The sequence below is a fragment of the Ambystoma mexicanum genome, chromosome 11, assembly GCF_040938575.1.
Source record: "Ambystoma mexicanum isolate Mex_15411 chromosome 11, UKY_AmexF1_1, whole genome shotgun sequence".
NCBI classification, from domain to species: domain Eukaryota; kingdom Metazoa; phylum Chordata; class Amphibia; order Caudata; family Ambystomatidae; genus Ambystoma; species Ambystoma mexicanum.
The window spans coordinates 1003476576-1003499326 of NC_090934.1; the positions used below are offsets into that span (position 1 = coordinate 1003476576).

The following is a 22751-nucleotide window of genomic DNA, read 5'->3' on the forward strand; positions in this document are numbered from 1 at the left end:
TTAAAAACCAACCCGCAAAGGGACCCAGGGAGCTAATTACGGTACCGCAATTTGCGGTACTGTAATTAGCGCCTTCCCCATTCCCATTGAGCCCTATGGGCCAAAAATGGGAATGGGGAAGGGCAATGGTGGAAGGGGGAATTACCGCCCCGCCAACCTTGGAATGGGGCGGTAATTCCCCTTTCCGCCAAGGCGGTGCCGGTATTTTACCGGCATGGACCATGGCGCTAATAGCGCCATGGTTCTCCGCCATCCGTGTAATGAGGCCCACTGTGTCCCTTCCATTAGAGGCTGTGACCATGGAAACTTTCACATCTACAACCTGGAACGGCTGCGGCTCGTACGTCAATTATTACTTTCCTGTGAGATGGCAAGATCGAAGCAGGACAGTGTCTCTGAATGCCATTGGGTAGTCGCACAATCTCTCCTCTTGTTTTCATCCTCATTGGATCTCCTTCTCTGTTCCATGACAGCTGGATCGTCGATTCTTTCAGGAACCCTTGATTCATGGTCAAGAATGAGGCCCCTCGGGCATCTTTGAAACAATGCCTCAGCTTGAGACTCGCCTGTGGAGCAGTGCGGCGTGGTCCGGTATTCAAATAAAAATTGGTAGAGCGCCCTCTTTAAAACACTCTAATCAACAAGTGATCCATAAAGCTGTATAAGGTAAATTCAAAACTAAATCCTGAATTTCAATTCTTACTCACATTTGGTATCAAGGGATATCCTGCTTTGGTTACCCTTGGGGCACAGAGCTGAATCAGCAAGAAGTAAATAAGAAAGACTAAAGCTAGTGTTAACAATAGAGTATTTAATACACAGTCAATAATAATTTGAACAAAATAAGAGAAAAATGAAATTATATGAATTAGATGAACAAAATAAGTGATTTAAATCAAAGAAATGCACATCAACAATAGGAATACAAAGTGATGAATAAATACATTGCCATAAAAAAGATGCAAATAATGAAAAAGCCAATCAATGAAAAGACAAAAAACAATCATAATGCAAAATAATAAATAAATGCATTTAAACAATATCAATTAGCAGGTCTGCCTACGTAAACTTTTACAATAACTGATGTTTGGTGCGGTCTAAAAGGTTGTCAGTTCCAGGGACAGAAAAAAGTCCCAACTAGCATAGACCTGGTTACGGTTCGCTAGCCACCTGTAAGCCATCGATCTCAAAAACCGCCTTCCTCGTGACAGAATATGAAGTGGTAGTCCCTACGGGGAAGCAGACAAGTAAAGAAGAAGAAAAGTATGTTCAAAATTCGTAAATGAAATTTCTGTATACTTCTTGGTGAATTGAGTTCAGTCACCAGGGTAATGAAACATTTAATTTTAATATGACAAAGATACTACTAATTGGATTAGTCCGGAAAGAGCCTTACCCAAGGCTACTGGGGGGATTTCAAAATTGTTTGACAAAAGCACACGTTGTGATCTGCAGGTATGCCGCAGCAAGTAGAAAAGTTAAGGATGGCATCCATTTGTACCATCTAAGGGTAAACAAATGAATTCATTTCTAACTATTCGCACATAGTTAGGATTTTTTTGCATGTTGAGTAAAAAAGTCAAATTCATACTTGATTGTCAAACCTGTAGTGCAATTATAACGTGATGGAATCCTGAAGGAATAGATTTTGCATCGAGCACCCAATATGTGGACAGTATTCAATCTAGTAAAGTCCATAAATAAGATATTGATTATTATAACTATAATATCTCAATAACTCAAAAGTTATAGGCTAAAACCGTGAATATCATAAACACCACGGCTCGCTTGCTCACTTGTCATTAGTTAATCTTTTGGTGAGTCGATTGGCGCCGAGTTGGCCATGACGTATTTGGTAAATAGGTCAAAGCTGGCTGATCCCATATATGAGATAGGAGACTTATAGGGAGATGAAGAAAAAATGAGGGCAAATTCCTGCCTATGATTAACAAAAAATGGCAAAATATGCAAATTTTCTATGAGTAAATGATGACTTCCTATGGTAGCCCATCATTCGAAAAAATGTTGAATGTCATCAGGCATACGCCATGGTGCTAAGCTGCCTCAGTTATTGACTATAAGTTAATCAAACACAAAGATTATATCATAAAGACTTACGTTTCTGCACAAGCGGGCTGCAGGCTTTAGACGCGTTTCTCAGTGCGGCTTGCTGTCCAAGAAACTTGCTTGGTTTGGTAGCAGTACAGGATATTTCCTGTGTGTTGACGTGGCGAATAATGATTGGATGGGGCGGCACACCCACCCCTCAATTCTCTAAAAACTCTTGACCATTGGCAATGTGAAATACTTTGTTCAGGATCCTCATAAATCTTTCCACCTCCCCATTCACCCTGACCAACACAAGGGTGATTTTACGATAGCGAATGGCTCACGCTTCCATAAATGAGCAGAACCCATGCCCCTGAAACATGGGCCCAATATCCGAATATACCTCTTCTGGGAAGCCATGACTTGCAAACATCTTTTCCATGACTGGGATCACATCTATAAGGGCTGTGGACCCTACAAACTCCACCTCTGGATATTTTGACCAGTGGTCAATTATTACTAGGAAATGGTTCTCTCTACTCTTGGATCTAAAGCTAAAGTGGACCGTTTCTCACGTCTGCAGCTTCATTCTATAGACTGGACCCGGGGCTCCTTCCTTTCGGGAGCAGGGCATGCAACCATACACATGACATGATGAAGCTGTCTAGTAGTTCTTCCAGGCCAGGGAACCATACCTTTTGTATCAGGTGGGCTTTCGTCTTTGCTGTCCCTTGATGGCCATGATGGACCAGCTCGATCACCTTCTCACCAGCTTGTTGGGCATCACCATACGTGATCCCCTTAACAGTAACCGCTTGCCTTTGAACGTCAGTTCATTTTTCAACCTCCATAATTGTTCCAGTGCCACTTTGGCCCGTTGGTGCAGTGCTCAATGTTTTCCAGTACTCCCTTCCACTCTCCACTTGTTATTGCCTGCTGCATGATCTGGAAGCACTCATATTCACCTTACGGTTCCTTGATCTCCTCAACTGAAATTGAGTTTGGAACATTGGTTTCCGTTACCAGACGTATGTACTCTTCCATCCGACACTCTTCTGCAACTGACATGGCATTACGAGGAGCAGGGTGCCTGGACAAACAGTCTACGGCATTATCACTCCATGCCCGATACACCAAAGTGACATATTCTTGGAGAGCCAGCATCCATTTCTCAGTGCTTGCTGGTGGCTTTGAAGACGTACCCACCAAAATTGGAAGAAGTGGTTTGTGGTCGGTGACCACTGTCACTGGCTTCCCAGAAATATACAGATGAAAATGTTTGCAGCCCCCAACACTGCAAGTGCTTCTCTTTCTATCTGTGAGTACTGCTGTTTAGTGGCAGATAGTGCCCTACTAGCATACACCACAGGTTTAACTTCCACTGTTAGTGCTCTCTTAATTTCGCCATAGGCATCCTGTTCCAACGGAGTCCATTGCCAGGCATTCTCTTTCTTCAATTTGTCAAAGGGCTGAGACAGTGTAGCCAGGTCCTTGTTAAACCTCCCACAATAGGTGGCCACACCCAGAAAACTCTGTACCTCTGACACCTTTTCTGTGGGCGTTGCATGCTGAACGTCCTTCAGCATTGCAGGATCTGCAGAGATTCTCCCTTCTTGACATACAAAGCCAGAAAACCTCTCTGCAGCAGCAACATTTTTCTTTGTGTAGAGTCAGGCACAGCGACTGTATGCGCTCCATCACTCTTTCTAGGTGCTCCAGATGTTCCATCTCAGACTTCGCAAACACCAAAATGTCATCACTTATGTTCAAGTGCCCCTTTCACCGCATTCTGAAATATCTTGGCAGCCAAGGATATTCCAAAGCTCAGCTGTTTATAGCGGTAAAGACCTTTGTGCTTTGTGAACATGGTAATGCACCTTGAGGCCGGGTGTAGGACAAGCTGATGATATCTGGCACGTAAATCCAATTTTGAGAAGAAGACTGCACCTTGTAGGTCAGACACAATATGAGCAATTGTTGGTGTGATGTGCCTTTAGCTTTTTATTGTTTTGTTTGGTAGGCGCATGTTCAAACAAATACGTACAGAGTTCACTTTTTTGGGCTTTCGTGCCAACACAACTGGGGACCCCATGGAGTGGGACCTTCCACTGGCTCAATCACATCCATCTGTACCAGTTTCTCAACAAAATCCACCTATGCTTCAAAGCCACCAGCTGCACTGTCTCATCAATATGCAGATACATTGGTTCTCCTCTCATCATCTAGATGCCTGTGAACAGGGCACTGTACTGGTCCATTAGCATCTGAACATCTTCAATGTAGAGCCCAAATGCAAAATTTTGAGAGCCTCAGCTGCCGCACAGTCCAGTAGTGTATCCTCCTTCACCTGGGTCACATAGAACTTGGCTTTAATCCTCTCGTCATTTCACCAAAATGCCAGGGGTAGCGGAAGTAACATCACACAACCCTTGACCCCCGATCACATCACAGTAAGTGATGTCATTTGACCCCACCCCGAAGTGAATCTTTCGTCCGTTGACAAAACAGGAAATGGCATCACATAGCATTGTAAACTACGAAAAATATGGTTACGATATCCCTATAATGTGATGTACATTTCATACAAGAATGGATTGCCATATGTATCCTTAAGATCAGTGTGTATAGGCCCATATTTCCAAATTACTGTGAATGCAAGCAGACGTCCATGGCCAAATGATGTGTTATGATATAGCGCTTATGCTTAAGTGCTTTATATAGAAAAAATATACACCCAATATCACCCAACCTGTGTTGGTACTCATTTATCGACCTCAGAAGGATGAAAGGCTGAGTTGAGGCGATTAAGAACAGACTAAATAAGTGACTCACCCCCTGAAGTGTGCCTGAAATAAACCTTTAATGAGTCTAGCAATTATTGCATAGAATTCCAAAAAGACACATTATTTGGTATTCCTATTCTTTCTTATTTAGGGTCAGTGCTGAAAGTGTTAGACTTGTGGCACTCCTGTTCTTATTTTTCTTCTTTTTTTTAAGGGGCCTGAACAAGAAAGCCAGCTACCCCAGAAGTAAAGAGCCACATGGTGCTGTCCACAGTCCAGGAGCTTGCATTACCCAAAAAAAAAAAAAAGTTTTTTTTTTTTAAGAAGTTGCAAGGGAGACCTCAGAGGTCGCAGTTGCAACCCCTGGTGACCCCTAAATGGTATCCCTGCTCCCCTTCATGTTGAACTTTGGCAACAAACCTGCCCTCCAACAGCAATGGCTTTTTTCCTTCAAACGTGAAGAGTCTCACTTTGTGTCATTGAGCAACGTTTTTTTTTCTCGCAGAGCTGCATAATGGGATGCAGCCATTACATTTACTAATGCCTCTGTGTCAATGAAGACAGGGGTGTCTGTGCCTTGTATACGTACGATACACTTCGGCTGTCGCTTTCTTTTTCTGCCAATTTCCAGTACATTGGAAATGAAGAACAATTTTTCCTCATCTTCATCTCTGGCCGAACTTTCTTCTTCTGGCTCTGTCGGTTCACTTGAGCAATCTTTTGCCTCACCTTTTGAAACGGCTGTTTCGGTTTTGCCTTAACCCTGGACTGTATTACAGTCGCCTTGTGCCTGACACACCCTTGCAAAATGATTTGCGGTGCCACATCTTCCACACATGTGATCCTTCGCTGGGCAATCTCATAAGTGTGGCAAATAATACCCACATTGTGGGCATATGGACTCAGCTTTCAGACGCTTGTCCTTTTTGAAAGACACATTCTTCCTGAACGATCTGTTTGCTGCTTATTCACAACACACACATCTTCCAACTTAATTGCCTTCATGACGGCATCCATCTTGGATGCCCTCACATCCGCCAGTTTTTTGCGATCTCCCCAGCTCCAGTATCCTTGCTAAGGTGATTCTGGTTTCTTATAATTTTCACCGAGTACCACCCTTGAAACAATTGCTGTCGGACCACTTCCTCTTCATTCGGTAAATAGCAGGAAAACGCCAGGGGTAGTCTAGCATGAAAAGCATCAAGCGTCTCATCTTCTTTCTGTTTCACAGATCGCATGACAAAATGCTCATAGTCAGCATTCACCAAGGGGTGAAATATTCTCATCAACGCCGCAGTGGCAGCTGTGTGAAGTGTTATACATATTTTGTGGACCCCTGGACCTGCAGAATACCGTAGGGTCGACTTTGTGTTGTTGTCCTTCACTTTGCCTGTGGCATCAAAATACATCTCTAGCCTCTCAATCCACAGATACCACCTGGGACCTAGACTTGTCAGTACCTGCAATGTCAAATTCCACCAGGGGAGCTAAAGAACCTTGTTGCCATGTTAATCACCCGGCCTCTTAGCAGCTTCTACCACATCCACCATGCTGAATCAATGTTCCCAAACTGTACATATAACACAGCCCGAGGATAAAGTCAGGTTTTGTTTTTTCTTTTAACACCTCAGGGCAGCCAAAACACAGCTACAGGTCCTAAACACGCCTTGTACAAACCCACAGCAGTCAACCTGTCCACACTGTGTTGAAATGGCTGATTTGCAACTGCATGCAGGCAAGCCACGTGACTTGGACCGCTCTATAGGCGCACAAGCACTCCTCGAGGAGCCACAATCTCTGTGAGCGAATGTCCACTCACTGCCATGCCCTCCAGGCACTTACATTTGTCTGAGCGGTATACTCTTGCCTACAGGACCGTCCCATGCTTATCCTGGCACCAGAGTGGGAAAACCTCAACGATAGGTCTTTCTGATCTTCACCCGGGCCTGCCAAGTCCGGCCCGGCACACAGAAGCCGCCCGTGAAGTACGGGTCCACTCTCCAACTGAGCACCAGTGGTCCGGAACAGGCACTACACTTCAATCATGCGCACCCGACCACCTCGTCGCCATTTTTGGGGGTTTAGGGGAAGACCAAACTGCACAATAAATATACTGGGAAGAACACGACACAGGAGACCCTTGAATCGGTCTCGGGCTCTGTTCGTGCTTTGAATGCGTAACATGCGTGAAGCCCTGTTTATTTGCAGAGCACACTGACATTACTGTCCAGTGTGTTCTTAAAGAGCTGACAACAACGATTAATATCACCTTGGGGGAAGCCGGGAAGGAGATCATGTCGTATAGCCTATATTTCTCTCCCAGGACTCCTATGCTCCGTCGTGCTTCCCCTTGTCTCCCAGGCGTGAGTACGACACTGCTGTTACGCACCAGATATCCATGGCTTCAGAGTGTTGTCCCAGGGCTGAGGAAAAGGCAGTGTTTCTGATCTGCTGCTGCCGACCGCTATCTGTGTAGGTGGGTATGTGGTTGAATAAGAGAAGTTCAAACCGTTAAACCGTTTAACATACATTCTAACAAGCATTTCATACCATTGCCAATGAGGCATTCCCATTCGTCTTCGAGGACTTCCTAACTGCCTTTCTGGTACTTACTGCCATGCAACTCCCTCCTAAATTATGCCTAAGTGCTCATCCCTTGTACTCATTCCCAGGATACTCCAATTGAACACGTCAGTGGTGGAGCGAGGGGGGAGGGGCAAAGGGGTGCCCCCCTCCTTATTCCCCCCGGTGCCCAGTGCACACCCCAGCCTCCCGCTGGCACCAAATTATCCTTTACACACCCGGCACCAAAAGCTGCCTTCGCTACTGGAACACGTTAATTGCCCATCTCATCCAAACTCTTTTGTTACATTTAATGTACAGCTTCAGAAACTGACTTCGGACATTCCATATCTATTCTTTTTTGTAACAATTTCCCTTTAAGTGGAAAGACAAACGGCCAAATACATATGGAAAAAAAACCTTTGCAACCATTTGAGTATGCATGTTTATATTTCTAGGGGCTGGCCCCCAATACTTAACAAGGTGCTTCTTGGCCTAGTAATGGGGTGTCTTTTCTAGGAGGTCTGTGGCAACCCAGCTGCACATCCAGCTTTCGTGATCTCCTTTCTTTCTAACTGCAGAGCCAGCCAGGAGTCTTATGCTATATTATGGGTCATTTGTAGGGCGCTTGTCGCCCTTTGCCAGTCCCTCGTAGCACTAGCTGGTCTATGTTTTTACACATTTGTTTTTTCAGAAGTCCATGGTCCAGCATTGTATAGAAAGGGCTGAACATAATTATATTGCAAAAGAGAAAAGTATAACATACATACATTACGCATGGCACTATTTCAGGCTTCCAGCATTCAAGTGGGAGGGGGGCGGGACTTCCTGCAGGGGCAGTTGGCTGCTCCTCTACAGTAGCTTGTGTCTATCCAGTGGCCCTTAGTTCTTTGCCGAGCCCCATATGAAAACTGTCAGTAGAAAATATGGGCATTAAACGGGCTGCATACATCTGTCTTATCTGTCTATCACAGAGTGACCAGGTCCATGAAAAGGTTTGCTTAAAGGAAGACTCACCGGAGACAGGCAAGGAAGTTTTGAGGTGAAGGGTGCCTGACATGAGCATTGATGCCAAACAATGGCAGTCTTGAAGAGGTAAATAAGCATCACGCTGGGCTGCTGGTACGAGCTGCAGGTGAGGAAGTTGCCAAAGTTGTGCTCCTGACCATATTGGTATGCTGGGAGGGGTTCAGCAACACTCAACACTCGAATGGTGTTATGTTGCTCAGAGTCCACGAGGGACCCAGCAAGGTTCCACCTGCTGATAAGTCACCTCCAGAGGACGTGCCAGGTCCTCTGTGAAAGACACTGAGACGTGGGCTGCTGACATTGCCTGGAATCTTGAGAAGCATCCACAAAGTGCAAACATACGAGATGCCAAAGGGATTGGCGGGAGGGTAGCCCTTACTGAAGTGGTGAAATTCTGCGTTAAGCGGTAAAAGGGATAGATCACTGGTACACTTTTGAAACTCTTAAGTTGCCTTCCATGGCGTGATTCCCAGCGAGGGTCTTTAAAGACACCAACGAGGGAAAGATGAACGAGTTTTCATATCTATGAGTTAAATACATTCAAAATCACTTCCCTTATATCAACCCCTAAAATAAGGCAGTGTGCATTGAAGGAAATTAACTCCACTTACAAGAAGCGGCTTGTTCTGAAGTGTCTGCTGTGCCTAGGAGCAGACGGTGCACTCCTAGAGCCCATAGATATTAAATGGGGGAAGTGAAGTCGATGAGATCAAAACACTTCTTCATTTTGACTCCAAGGCCAAAGAAAATAAAAGTGGAGTGGCTATCTTGATATAATCTGACACACATTTCAAGGTTGCATTTACTTTTCAGGACCAAGAGGAAGGCTGGCTGGCATCAAGGTGACAGGTGTGTGACGTAAGATCAAAGAGCAACAAGGCACTTGTGTATATTTTATGTAGTCATTACCTTCTCGTAGTTATACTCAGTATAAAAATTAATATTATTGTTTATGTCGATAATCCAAAAAATGTTTATAAATATCAATCTGAAGACAGACACTCTTGTATTAACAATCAATAAATAAATGTGAATTTTCCACACTTTAGATTTTTATCAGCGAAAAACAGCATACCTACAATCTCTTCTGTCACTACACACCAAAGAAACTCTTAATTTCTTTTTTAATGCACATTTTGTTTATTAAAGTACAAACATTTAAGATATAAATTCCCTGTCTGTAACTCTTGTGTAGTTAATATAATTCTTGCTTTTACAGGTTTAACATAACCTGGTTTACAAATCTCATGCCCTCTCTGTTTCATTCCCTCATCTTGTTATAAGACCTTCTTCAAGAGCAAGGCAGGACCTTATTCTTGCCATTTAAGTGTGTGCTGAATGTGACAACTCATAGGTGTTCGGCCCTTCTTCCCAAGGGGGAGACCCTTCCCCACCCTGGAAGCTAGGGAGGTGAGCCCGCTATGCAAGACCCTCTCTAGGGGTCGAGGCAAATGGGACCTTACTTGGTAGAGACTATCCCTTTGGGGACAAAGACTCCCGTTCCTGTAAGGAACTCCCTGGGCCATCTACCATAGCCGCATACATGGGTCTACCTGTTGGAATAAATAATGTGGTATCTTTACCGTTGGCTGAAGGCAATGAAAAAATAAATCCATTTGTAAAAGAAAAGGAAATCTCTCTTTAACAAGAGGTGTATATTTAACTGGGAAGAGTAGAGAGAAGGAAGAGAGCCAGGTGCACAGGGGAAGCCCCCATGACATCATTACACCCTGTGGAGGTGGAGAAAATGAAAGGCACAAAGCCCACAACTTTCAACGAGACAGGAAATGCCAGTACGAGATACCTGAGGCCTGGTGTGTGCAGATGCGAGTAAGGCATTGTGAGGAAGGAGAGAGGAACGAGCCATCCGGTGGTGGCATGACCACAAATACAGTGTGGTTGGCAGGATGCCTAAACAACGATATCAAGATCCCTGGTATGTGAAGCATGGAAAGCTTCCAACTGCTAGCGCGAGTGCAGAGCAGTACCCCAACGAGGAACCGGAAACGGGAATCCGACAAGCGAGAGCAATGAGAAAGTACCATCCCCGGCATAGAGAGAAGTGCCAGGGGAACTGGGAGAAGCAGGAGGCCACAGCAGCATTGTTATAGGTCACAAGAAACTCACCTCAGTCTTAAGGATGAGAAAATAAGACTAAGACTGAATAATTGGAGTTGTAAAGAAGTAATGAATAACCAGGCCAGGGAAGAGGGCTATTATACAAGGAGAGAAACTCGTCCCAGTCCTCAGGGCAAGAAACAAATGCTAAGACTTATTGGAATTGCAAGCCAGTAACCATAACCGAAACAGGGAAGAGGGTTATTATATGAAGAGAGAAACCCATCCCAGTCCTAAGGAAAAGATACCAAGAGAGAAACTAGTTAAGAAGAGAAGTGAGAAGCCTGTAATAGAGGGGTTTAAGCAATTCAGGTGGTGGAACAAGCAGAGGCTGCAAACAAATTCCCTGGGAGGAAGGAAAGAAACCGTATGACCTCAGGATTGAAGACTGGAGCAAGTCTAACATAAGAATGTGTAATGGGAAACAGGATATACAAATCTTGAATGAACAAGATAAAAGATGAGACATTGTAAAACAGAGAAGTTACGACGAAGAACGCCTAAAAGGGATCAAGATAAACCCACCTCAAGAAAGCTTAAATGTAAACCAAGGAAATAGTCTACAAGTGATGACAAGAGTGTGAGAAAGTACCTGCAGGGAATTTATTGTTAATATAGAACCACAGAAAATACCAAACCCAAGACAATTCTTCAAGAACTACAAGGATTGATCTGAACGACTATCCAAGGAGATTATGTTGAGAATATCTCCACCACAGAGAAAGACTGTGAATACAAAGCATATTGGAAGATATAGAAAAGACAAGGTGAAGATAAGACATTCCCACGGCATATTTAAGTTTGTTAAAAATTGTGGTAGGGTCAGATAAGAGTTAGTTTGGACGGAGTCTATTTTTACTTTGGACTTCCTAGCAACTGACAAGCACTTTTAGTTTCCTTAGATAGGTAGGGAGTTCCCTTTAGTGATAGGGAAAGTTATGCCTTTTACTTATATCATATCCAGGGTCAGGGCTATGAGCCCCCCATGTCTGTCACCCCACAGAGTGGTCACAGCCCAGCACCCCAAGGCTCTGCTTACAGCGCCACCTGACACCAAAGGTGCTGGAGTCAGCTTCCAAGTCCAAAAGGCTTCAGCCCAAACCCTTCCCACAGCCCACCATCTCTGCCCATGCACAATATGGCAGCCAAATGTACACGGCTAGATGCCATGGAGCGGTGGCAGGCATCAATTCAGACGCTGGTGGGCCAGCAGGTAGACCATATGTAGGCCATGCGGGAGTGCCTGCAAAAGTGATGCCACCGGATGCTGTGTTCCCTTGGCTGGGCCACTGCTGCCATGAGCACAGTCAGGCAGAGGATGCGTGAACATACTGAGGGTATGTCAGCCATTGCTGAATCGCTGAATGCCTGCATGCTGTTGACCCTGCAGCATATCCAGGGCCAGGGGTCTGAGCCCTCCACCTCTGTCACCCCCACAGAGGGGTCAGAGCCCAGCACCCCAAGGTGCCACTTACAGCGCCACCTGACACCAAAGGTGCTGAAGTAGGCTTCCAAGTCCAAGAGGCAGCGGAAGTGACTATTTTTGTGACGTTGAAAGGGTATTTTGGGGACGGTGCTTTGGGTGGGTTTTTGGGGAGGGTTTTTTGGGAGGGAGAGGTGTTGTAGGGATGGTGTTTCGGGGATGGTATTTTGGGTGTGTTTTTAGGCAGGGGGGTGTTGTAGGGAGGTTGTTTTGGGGATGGTCTTCTGCATGGGTTTTTGGGGAGGGTTTTTGTGGAGATAGGAAGTGTCATAGGGATGGTGTTTTGGGTGGGTTTTTGGGGAGAGTTGTGTGATATTTGTTCATTAAATAGTTGTTCACTTGAAGCAACGCTTGGACATTCCTTATTGTGTGCAAGGGTTTAATAAATATTGTGACTGAATACAGAGGTGTGTTCCAAGTGCATATTAATTGGCCTCAAAAGAAATTGTGAATCAGTTCTTGCTGAATCAGACGTCCATCCCTACCCTCTTCCTACTAACTTCGTGGCTGAATAGCAACCGCAGGTAGTGAGTCCTCCTCTTCTGGGGGTGGCATGTCCTCATCTGGGGCCAGGGGAACATACCTGAGGCACATGTTGTGCAGCATGGCACAAGCAAGGAACATTTGTGTGACCGCCTCTGGCCTGTACATTAGGGCCCCTCCAGACCTTTGTAGGAAATGGAATTGAGCCTTTAAGAGGCCAAAGTTTCGTTCGATGCAGAGCCTGGTCCAGACATGTGCCACATTGGAGGCCACCACCTGTGGCACCTGTGGATTCTGCACAGGTGTCATCAGCCATAGTAGCTGGGTATCCAGAGTCACCTGTAAGGGAAAAGGTGATAGGTGTCAGTCACAGAGCATTGTGGATGTGTTGCCCATTACAACAGCATATTTTATAGACAGTCTGTGCATGCATTTCACAAGTATTGCCACATAACAAGATTTACCATGCTAGTACTTGCATATGAAGTCATTCACTCAGGGGTACATTTGCTCTGTGGTGGAACATCATGCACACAGCTCACAGCCAGCACTGGTCACTTTGAGGGTCTGTGATTGACAGGGCATCATGCCATGGCGCCTGTGGTGGGCCTGCGCATTGCACCCATGTATGTGCCATCATGGGTGTTTAGTTGTACTTGTGCAGGTTGACCGTGTCTATTGCATGATGGCTCCACATCCATGGTCACCTGAGCACATGGTATTACATATGCCAGTGTTGCATTCCTTTGTTGTAATGTTGGAGTGTGGCGTTCCATGTATACGGATATGTAATGTTGAATTGGGGTTCCTGTAGTCCGATGTGTGAGTTGCTAGCCCGTTGGGTGAATATGCATCAGCGATTTACTGCAGCATTGCCACTCATGTCCTAGTCCTGTGGCTTGTAGTCTATCATGTTCAGGAGTGTGAGGGCAGATCCTGCATGTACAGGGCCTTCACAGGGCATGCATTCTTCACTTGTGGTAATTCCCCCCTCGCAATGGCATGTCAATTGCGCAGCAAGATTAACTTGTGCTCAACCAGTAGCCACGTCTGTTGTCCTCTGTGCCTCTCCATGTATCCCGTCAGTGTGCTGTTCCATCATGGGTGAAACCAGAGAAGTGGGCACAGCAGTGCGTTATGAGTAAGTCAGGATCGAAGGTGACCTAGACATACAGGGAGTGCTTGGAGACATGGCGCAGGAGTGCTTCCAGCACCTGCACGAGCACATTTGAATATGTGGGTTGCAGCATGTCCACAGTGTGCTGGAAGGTGCATGTTGCCAAGAAATGAAGGACCGACACAAGCTTCAGCAGTGAGGCTAGGGCTGTACTGATGTTGATCCTGCTCTCTGTGACATCCTGGATCAGGGTGAGCAGCTCAGCTATGGTCTCCCTGTTCTTCCAGTACAGGGTGATTAGGTGTTTGTCAGTCAAGGTCCAGAGCGAGGGCTTGACCCGGGGTATAGGCGCTCGCCTTACATGGCATCTCCTCCTCCTCCTCCTCCTCTCCTCTGTGTCCTGCTCTTCCAACCTCGGCAGCTCAATGCAGAGCTGGAGCAGCTAATTTCAAATGTATTACTGCCCTTTTCCAAATTGTAATACAGAGGACATACCATTTTGTGATCTCAGTGGTAATTCTGTCAGAAGTAGTACCGTCAGCGTTAATTCGGCTGACAGTATTATTTACTGTTGGCTCCTAATTTCGCAGAACGGTAACACCAATACCGCCACTTTTAAAGTATGCCGCCAGACTTATAATGAGCCCTATTGTTCAGCTTTTTAGCTTTCACGCTATTGAATACAAACACATGCTTTTTCCTGTTTTCCTGGATGCTTTTGAAGTCAAAATGTCGGGAATGCAATAAACACCAAGAGTTACTGACTGCATTCTGGACAGAGGTAAATGATGGCTTCCATGTGCTACTGAACAATACTTCATGATTAACACAATAGAAGAAACCCCTGGGTAACAACATAGGAAGCTGCAAAAGCTGTTTTTATCAGAGAACTAATGAGTCTCATTATAGCCTTTAGAAGAGCAGCAGAAGCGGGCAATGTAGCACTAGAGACACTGATCCAAGAAATGGAACAACAATATAAAACATATTTTAAGATGTGAGGTGTATTAATGATACAGATGCGATGTGATACTCTCATAGGATTTTTATTTTGTTTTGACTTGACGAAGCATGATGAAGTCTTTCTTTTTGTAAAAAAAGTTTCATGTGAAACTATGATCAAAAAAAAAAAAATAAAAAAAAAATATTATAACATATGCTTTACCCAAATTGTTATTTCTACTAGCTGAAAAAGCAGACAACGACCTTTTCTAAATTAATTTGCATTTGAGATGGGAAACCGGCCGAATTGAGTCCTGGTATGCAAACTGAAGTATTTCAAAAAACGCAACGAATAGATGTGAAATTAAAGTGCCCCTGGGAACTATCCATTAGAAAGAAAATCGGAAGCCTAGTGTTGAACACTTTGCCACGTTATATTCAGTGACTAAACTAAACCCTAAGCAACAAGCGCAATACCTGGAAGGACTGGAGAGTCTTCAATTTAATGATGAATCCATTGGGCCTCATTACGAGTTTAGCGGTAACCCGCCGGTGCTACTGGACCTCGTAACACTGTTCTGCCGCCTGAGATCCCACGGCCCAGATGTCAGGCAACGGAAAGTGTAAGTCCCCATAGGACTCCACTGCAATGGGCACAACGAAGCACCGGCACCGTTGCTAACATGCCGGTGCTTCCATGAAAACCATGCCTGCAGGGGCCGGTGGCCCAGCAGGTCAGACCTGCCTGGGGCAGCAACCCCTGCAGGCATACTTGTAGTCTGGCGATCCAGAAAGGGTGCCGGTAAGTATGGGGTAACAATGATTATTTAGCTGGGAGAAGGCAGAGCTTGAAAGACTGGACCGCTTCATAAAGACAAGACTACTTTAGACTTTGTGAAATAAAAGCTATTGTTTGTCCTGCTGAAATGGACAGGTACCAATTGTTAGGCAGAATCCTGTGCAGTTCCCTTAGGGAACACTGCAAAAAGATTTAGGGCCTCATTACACGGTAGGCGGTGAGCCATGGCGCTATTAGCGCCATGGCTCATGCCGGTAAAATACCGGCACCGCCTTGGCGGAAAGGGGATTTACCGCCCCATCCCAAGGTTGGGGGGGCGGTAAATCCCCCTTCCGCCATTGCCCTTCCCCATTCCCATTTCTGCCCCATAGGGCTCAATGGGAATGGGGAAGGCGCTAATTACGGCACCGCAATTGCAAAAAGCAGGCGTTAAAACTCCAACCCGCTAAGGGACCTCGTAGTAAGGCGGCAGGGATTTACCGGTACCGGTATTTTACCGGTACCGGTAAATCCCTACCGCCTACCGTGTAATGAGGCCCTAAAACCACAGGAGCAAGCAGTAAACCCAATTGGTAGCAGTCAGCACCACCCAGATTTACCTGGTAGCTGTGGCTGAGCAGTCAGACGTCTCTCAAGAAGAGTAAAGCAGTATGCAGAGTATACACAATAGGGCCAAAAACACAGTGGAACAAGCAAACAGTGACCAGAGCTTTGTATCAAAAATATATAATTATTTATTTAACACACACTTTACAAAATCCACTAGAACTATAAGTCAAAGCAAGTTCAAAACACAATCAGAAAAGTATTTACACCTCCCTTAGCAATTACTAGACAAGTCTAAGTTAATACACCACTTTTTGTCAAAACAGAGGTGAGCGCGTAACTTAGATGGCACTCCAATAATTAGGGTAAAGGGAGAGAAAAAGGCAGGTCATAAAAATAAAACAGTTCCAACAGTTCTCCAGTTGGAAAGACAAGGATTTAAGGGTCACCTTTAGCAATCCGAAGAAAGGGAGGCCAGGTGGAACACAGTACCTTAAAGAGAGAGGAAGCTCCAGCGGAGGCAGTTGGTCCTGGCAGTGGATGCAAGTCGTGGTTTCGACCATGGGAAGAGAAGATCTCGTCGAGGAGGAAACTTGTAGTCGTTGCACTGCCCAGGGTAGAGACCAGCCACGGAGTTCGTTGGTAAAAAGGTGCATTCCTTTTATTCACGGTCAAAGTGGTGAAGCTTGGCTATCCGGCCGCCGGGGTGCTTGGCACGGGCGATTCGACCAAGAGACGTCTTTGGAAGGCGAGATGGCGAACTGGTTGATCCAACCAGCTCAGAGGGAGAAGACTCTTCCAACAGAAGATCTCCTCTTGTCGTCGGGAAAGTGGTGTTGTCGTTGCAGATGGTTCAGCTTCTTCCCTCTTTGGATTTCTTAGGTCCTGTGGCGAATTCTGAAGTTCCAGTCCCAAAAGCCCTGCTTTAATGCAGAAAAACGCCCATTCAACAGCCTAGCTGTCACTCAAACATGCTAAATGGTGAGCCGGGCGGCTCACCACTGGGCCAATCAGAATAGAGTGCGACTTGAGTTGCTAAGGCAACGCAGTCCAGGGTGCCAATTCACCTCCTCCACATCCTGTGGAACCCATACAGATTGGCACCATTTGGAGGGATTCTGTGGAGAAGCCCGCCAAAAAGTGGAACAAAGGGCTCGACCTTGGTCAGAGTTACAGAGACAGACACGAATGCCATTTTAGAAAAGAGTTCTGGCAAAAAGACCCAACCGTTGATTTAATATTAAATAAATAAACCGGCGGTATCTTTAACATTGCACCAAAAAGTGGTGCGTTTAAAATCAATGGGAAAATCCCATAGGAAATATTCCGGTGGAATATTTTGCGTGGTAACCACTGCCACCAACCAGAAACTCGACAAGGGGGGACTGGACAGTGCCCCCTTGAAAACAGACCCAGGGGCAATATAATTAACCCCTTTCAGTACTTCCACAATATGATGGTTTGTACTGGTTCTGTTCACAATTTAGGACTAGTAAAGTCATTGGTGACTTTACATGCCCTGGGAGACAGTAGTCAGTCCCAGGTATGGAGTCTATGTTTGGGGGTCCCTTTGACACCCCTGTGTTACTGCACTGAGGGTGCTGTGCAACACATACACAAAAACAGATGATACCCTATGGGGAAAAAAACCCATAGCCTACAAGCACACAAAAAGTTAGACATACTACAAATCATGCCTAAGAGTGGGAGGAAAAGAGTCTCACTCTTAGCAGGAGAAAGAAACAAACTTCAAAAATCCAGCAAAGCTGCTGGGGGACTCACTAGGTTTGGGAAATTAGCCTTATAAGAGAATTCTCCCTAACACCAATACATCCAACTATGTTTGTTTTGTTTGTTTGTTTGTTTGTTTTTATTATTTCTATAGCGCACCTTAACCCGAAGGTATCTGGGCGCATTAGGACTTTTTAGCACTTTGCAAGTGTTACAAGAATGCAAAAATTAAGCATAATACATGAGACAATTACACCTATATACAATCATATCATAAGGGTGACATGTAAGTACAGCAATGCACATATTACAGAAGACAATTACACATTTATACAAATACATCATAGGGCGGCAGCTAAGTACACTCCAATGTGTAAGACGAGGGTCAGCTTGCTCTGATTCCTGTTATCGCGTCTCAAGGAGCCATTTGATGGACTTACTTCTAAAGCTTGAGAATGAGTTGGTGGTTTTCAGGGATGTGGGGAGTGAGTTCCATAGCTGTGCAGCCATGACTGGGAAGCTGCTCCCCCCTGAGTTTTGTAGTTTGTGTCTAGGGACAAATAGGCTAAGGGTGTTGGAAGATCTCGTGACTCTAGTTGAGGATCTGAAGTTGAATTGTTCTGTTAAATAAGGAGGAGCAGCTTGGTTTAGAGATTTATGTGTGAGGGACATCGTTTTAAGTTGGATCTTTTCATTGATCGACAACCATTTTTGTTTCAGATATGAGCGCTCTTCATGAGATACTTAGAGCAGATCTCAGGGCGTTATTTTGCAGGGTTTGTAATTTATTGATAACATATTTGCTTGCTCCCAGGCAGAGTCTGTTGCAATAGTCTAGCCTGGACAGTATTAGTGCTCTGGCGAGGGTAATGCAACTTTCCTTGGAGAGCAGTGGTTTACATGCCCTGATCAGTTTCCCCGTATAGGCAGTAGGCGAGGCTGTGACATTCACTTGTTTATGCAAGTTTAATGTAGTGTCAAGGTAGAAACCTAGAGTTTTCACCTCTTTGGCCACTGAGATTTTGTTGCCGTCAATGTTGAAGGAGGTGTAGTCTGTATTTAGTTTCTTTAAGTTGGCTCACAAACCCACAATCAGCAGTTCAGTTTTATCGTCATTCAGGCAGAGGACATGGGTGGCCATCCATGCCTGAATGATTAGATACATTTTATTCACTAGTAATACATCATCATCATAAACGCCTGTCAGCAGAAGGAGGATCTGGGTGTCATCTGCATAATTAGTGTAGGTGACACACAGTTGGTCCAAATCATCGAATAACGACTTCGTGAAGATGTTGTACATAGTGGGTGATACACAGGAGCCTTGAGGGACTCCGCAAGTAATGGGAATAGGGTCTGCTGCCGCCGATGGAGAGAAGACCCGCATTGTCCTGTTGTTAAGGAACGATTGTATCCAACTAATGGCATTCTGGGAGAAGTGGGCTGCCGAGGCGAGATGACTGCATAATACTTTATGGTCATCCAGATCGAAGGCCGCCGAAAGGTCTAAGAGTAGTAACAGGGCCATTTCCCCATTGTCTTAAGTACGTCTATCTGAGCTTTTAGGTTGATTAATGCTGTTTCGGTTCCATGTAGAGGCCTAAATCCAGATTGTCGAGTCCCTAAGAGGTGGTTAGTCTCAAGATAATCCTGTATTTGTATGTAGGCTACCCTGTCCAGTATCTTCAGTAAAAAAAGGGACTGTGGTAATTGGCCTATAGTTTGTGGGGATGGTAGGATCTAGCGTTTGTTTTTTAAGTAGGGGTAGGACCCATGATTCCTTTAGTTAGTTCAGTACTATACCAGTTGAGAAAGATGTATTGATTAGTTTAGCGATGAATGGCGCAAGGTCTCTCGCAGCATCTTTAATTATTTGTGCTGGGCAGCTGTCACCTTGGCATTTAGATGGTTTCAGGGAGGCTATGATTTTTTTGAACCTCTAGGACAGAAACTTTGGAAAATTTAAAGTCATGAGGACGTTTGGTGGTAGGCTTTGAGTTTGTTGTTGTGCGTACCTAAATTTGGAAGGCTTAGGCATTTATCATCAATTTTGGTTTGTAAGGTGGCTATTTTGTTAGTGAGAGTGTTCTGTATGTTCGTACACCAGAGTTTGTCCTTGACGCATGGGTCTGTAGGGGTGATAGGCGTCTCCATCTCTTTGAGGATGACGAATAACTCTTTGGTGCTTTATCCTATTATTGTACGAGTCTCGTTTCATGCAGATTATTTCTTCCTTGTATTTCATAGATAAGTTCGTAAAGTTGGTTTTGTTTTCTGTAGAAGGGAGGTGCTTCCATATGGTTTCTAGTTTTCTTTTTTCAGCGCGTAAGCTTTTTAATTCTGGTGTGAATCATGAATTCAAGTGAGCTTTTGGTTTGCCTTTTTTCGCAATGTGATGGGGGCGATGGTGTCGAGAGCTTTAGTCATAGAGGAATTGTATATTTCTATTAACTTGGGGTCCTGATTCCCTCTGAGGAGTTCAGAGTGGGGATCACAAATGGCAGGATGGCATCCACAGTGATGTTACATTTGTTCCTTGTATGACAGGGTGGTGCTATGGTGTTTTGTTTAGTTTTGTGGGTATTTATTGAGAGGGTGAATGACACTAGGTGATGATCTGTCCAAGATTGGGGAGTGATGGAGGTAATTTTCGTGTCGCAGTTAAGGCTGGCTACCCAGTCAAGGGTTCTGCCTTTGCTGTGGGTAGGTTGGGTGACCAGTAGGTTGAAGCCTTGTTCTATGATACTATTGGCTACTGATGATGCTTGGTGATCGGTTGGGTCATTCAGTCCTAGTTTGAAATCGCCTAGTAGTAGCATTTGATAGGACAATTTGATATTCTCAGTCATTAGTAGCATCAGATTTTCCTGGAAGGTGCCAATGGGCCCTGGGGGTCTGTATACTAGTTGTATAGTTATGGTATGGGAGTTGCCAATTGGTATTTTAGCTGTCAGTAATTCACAGGATGAGATTTTGGGAGACATGGCTAATTTAAGATCTAGGTTGGATTTAGCTATGATGGCGATTCCGCCGCTTCTGGCATCAGCTCTGTCCGCTCTGACTATTTTATAATTATCTGCTACAGCGAGAAGGAGTGAGGGTCCTGCTGCTGCATGCAGCCAGGATTCTGTAATGGCCAGGAAAGCTAGGTTCTCGGCCGTGATAAAATCAGCGATGTCCATCGCGTGCGCTACTAACGATCTAGTGTTAATTAGCACACCCTTGATTGTCTGTGTACAGGCTTTGTTGATGGAGGTGCTTAGTTTATTCTGTTTGGGTGACTTATTCTGGTTGGTTAAGTTTTCGGATGAGAGTTTCATAGGGTCAGTGGGTTTGGTGGTGACATTAGGCAGCATATTAGTGAAGTGGGTGTCCCTGACTGTCTGGAATCTTGTGCTAAGTCTGGTGCTAATTCTGAGGTTTCTGTTTATGGTTAGGCATGGGCAACTATGGGGCGCAGAATTGGTATACGTTCCGTTGTCATAGTGCGTAATGGGTAGGGGCAGAAGTCTGGTACCGAGTCTGAGATTCCTGTTTACCATCAGGCAGGGCTGACTGGTAGGCATGTGCACTGTGCAAGGTCCATTAGGGTGCAGAGTAGTTGTGGTTGGAGGATGAGTCTCACCACTCAGGGGGCCTAAAATATGCGTATTCTGATAATAATGTAGCTTAGGTAGAAAGTGAGTTCGCCTGATGGTAGAGTCCACTGAGCTATGTTTAAGCGCAGGCAAAAATGGTGTAGCCTTGATTTCTTTGGAGAGGATGACCATGGTTGGGTACAAGTGGTAGACAGACCTAGCACCGCCTTTAGTAATGAAGAGCTGGTTGCTCGTGAATAGGGCGCCTATCAGAGATGGGAGCAGGGCATACATAGTATTGGTGATTGCTAAATTGCAATATAGAGAGAGAGAGGCTATTAGTTGGGGTGGGTGTGGTAGCTTAAGGTACAGACACAAAGCTGGTAAGAGTAACAAGTGGCTTTTGAAGCAGTTTTAGTGCTAAATCACTACAGCACGCCTCATGAGTTGTTGCATCAGGTATACATTGAGAGTCTAGATGTTATGAATTATTACATGGATAAGACGAGAGTGGCAAACCCTTATTCCAACAGTAGATATGTAACAGTTAATGGCTGAATCGCTAATGCTTGGGTAAGATACAGTGCGACTAAGCAATATGCACAGATGTGGTTTTGAGTGCAGGTGCGACTAGGCAGAATGCATAAATGTAATGCATTAGGCTAGTTCAATTGACAGATATGCAGTAGACAGACATGGTCGAGAAGTGTACCACACAAAAGCATTAGGCTCTGATAAAAGATATGCAGTAGACAGGCATAATACAGGTGCAATGGGCTACAAGTGTACTACACAAAAGTATTAGGCTGTAATAACAGATATGCAGTAGACAGGCATAATACAGGTGCCATAGGCTAGTTCAAATGAGGTGCGAGATGTAGGATCTGCATCAAATCAAAATGGCCTATGCTAACAAAACCTAATGCCTGCCCTGTTAACTGTACAAAAAAGTGTAAAACTGAAAAATGTATGCAAAAAGAAAGATCAGTGTTCAAATTAATAAATGTGGTTGAACCAGCTCTCCTCCTCACGTTAGACCTCACGGATTAAGGCTGTCCCTGTAGGCAGGATGACACACTCTGGCTTGGCTTCCAACATAATAAACAGTTACGAAACGTGGATCGAGGCCTTTCTGGCATTCCATGTTTAAGTCTCTTCTTAAATTTAAAAAATAATATTTCAACCAAAAAGTTCACAAAGGTACCCCTCTGTCAGACTCAGACCTTTCACCATACAGTTCACGTAGGCCCCACTCTGTCGGGCCCAGACATTTCACCTTATAGTTCACGTAGTTCCCCTTCTGTCGGAGTCAGACCTTTCAGGATAAAGTTCAAAACAAACTTGCAAGGGGGTTCCCTTCTGCAAGCCTATGATGCCTATAATGCTGCATCTAAGGTATATAAAGTAGCTGCTGTAGCAGCAAAAAAAACGGGGACACAGCGCAAAATGAATCAAGAGAACTCTTCAAAAGTTTCAAGGAATTGGAAAACCCTTGACATCAAAATTTGGATGTACCCACCAAAATGCCTAG

General features: G+C 44.9%; 2 protein-coding genes across 4 annotated transcripts in view; one reads left to right on the plus strand and one right to left on the minus strand.

The window, feature by feature from the left end:
- LOC138504026 (putative nuclease HARBI1) overlaps nt 1–22751 on the minus strand; it is a 292079-nt gene that overhangs the window by 166786 nt on the left and 102542 nt on the right. Inside the window, exon 3 of one of the 3 annotated variants that reach the window (XM_069624198.1) lies at nt 8719–12846. The exons of 1 other annotated variant lie outside the window; for it this stretch is intronic. In XM_069624198.1, coding sequence (XP_069480299.1) covers nt 12520–12846 — 327 coding nt within the window. In that variant the 3' untranslated portion in view covers nt 8719–12519. Of the gene's footprint in view, nt 1–8718; nt 12847–22751 lie in introns of those variants that run through there. One more of the 3 variants, XR_011279752.1, reaches the window with a different exon arrangement.
- The window catches only part of STRC (stereocilin), a 543934-nt gene that overhangs the window by 58509 nt on the left and 462674 nt on the right, over nt 1–22751 (plus strand). The window lies entirely within an intron of this gene.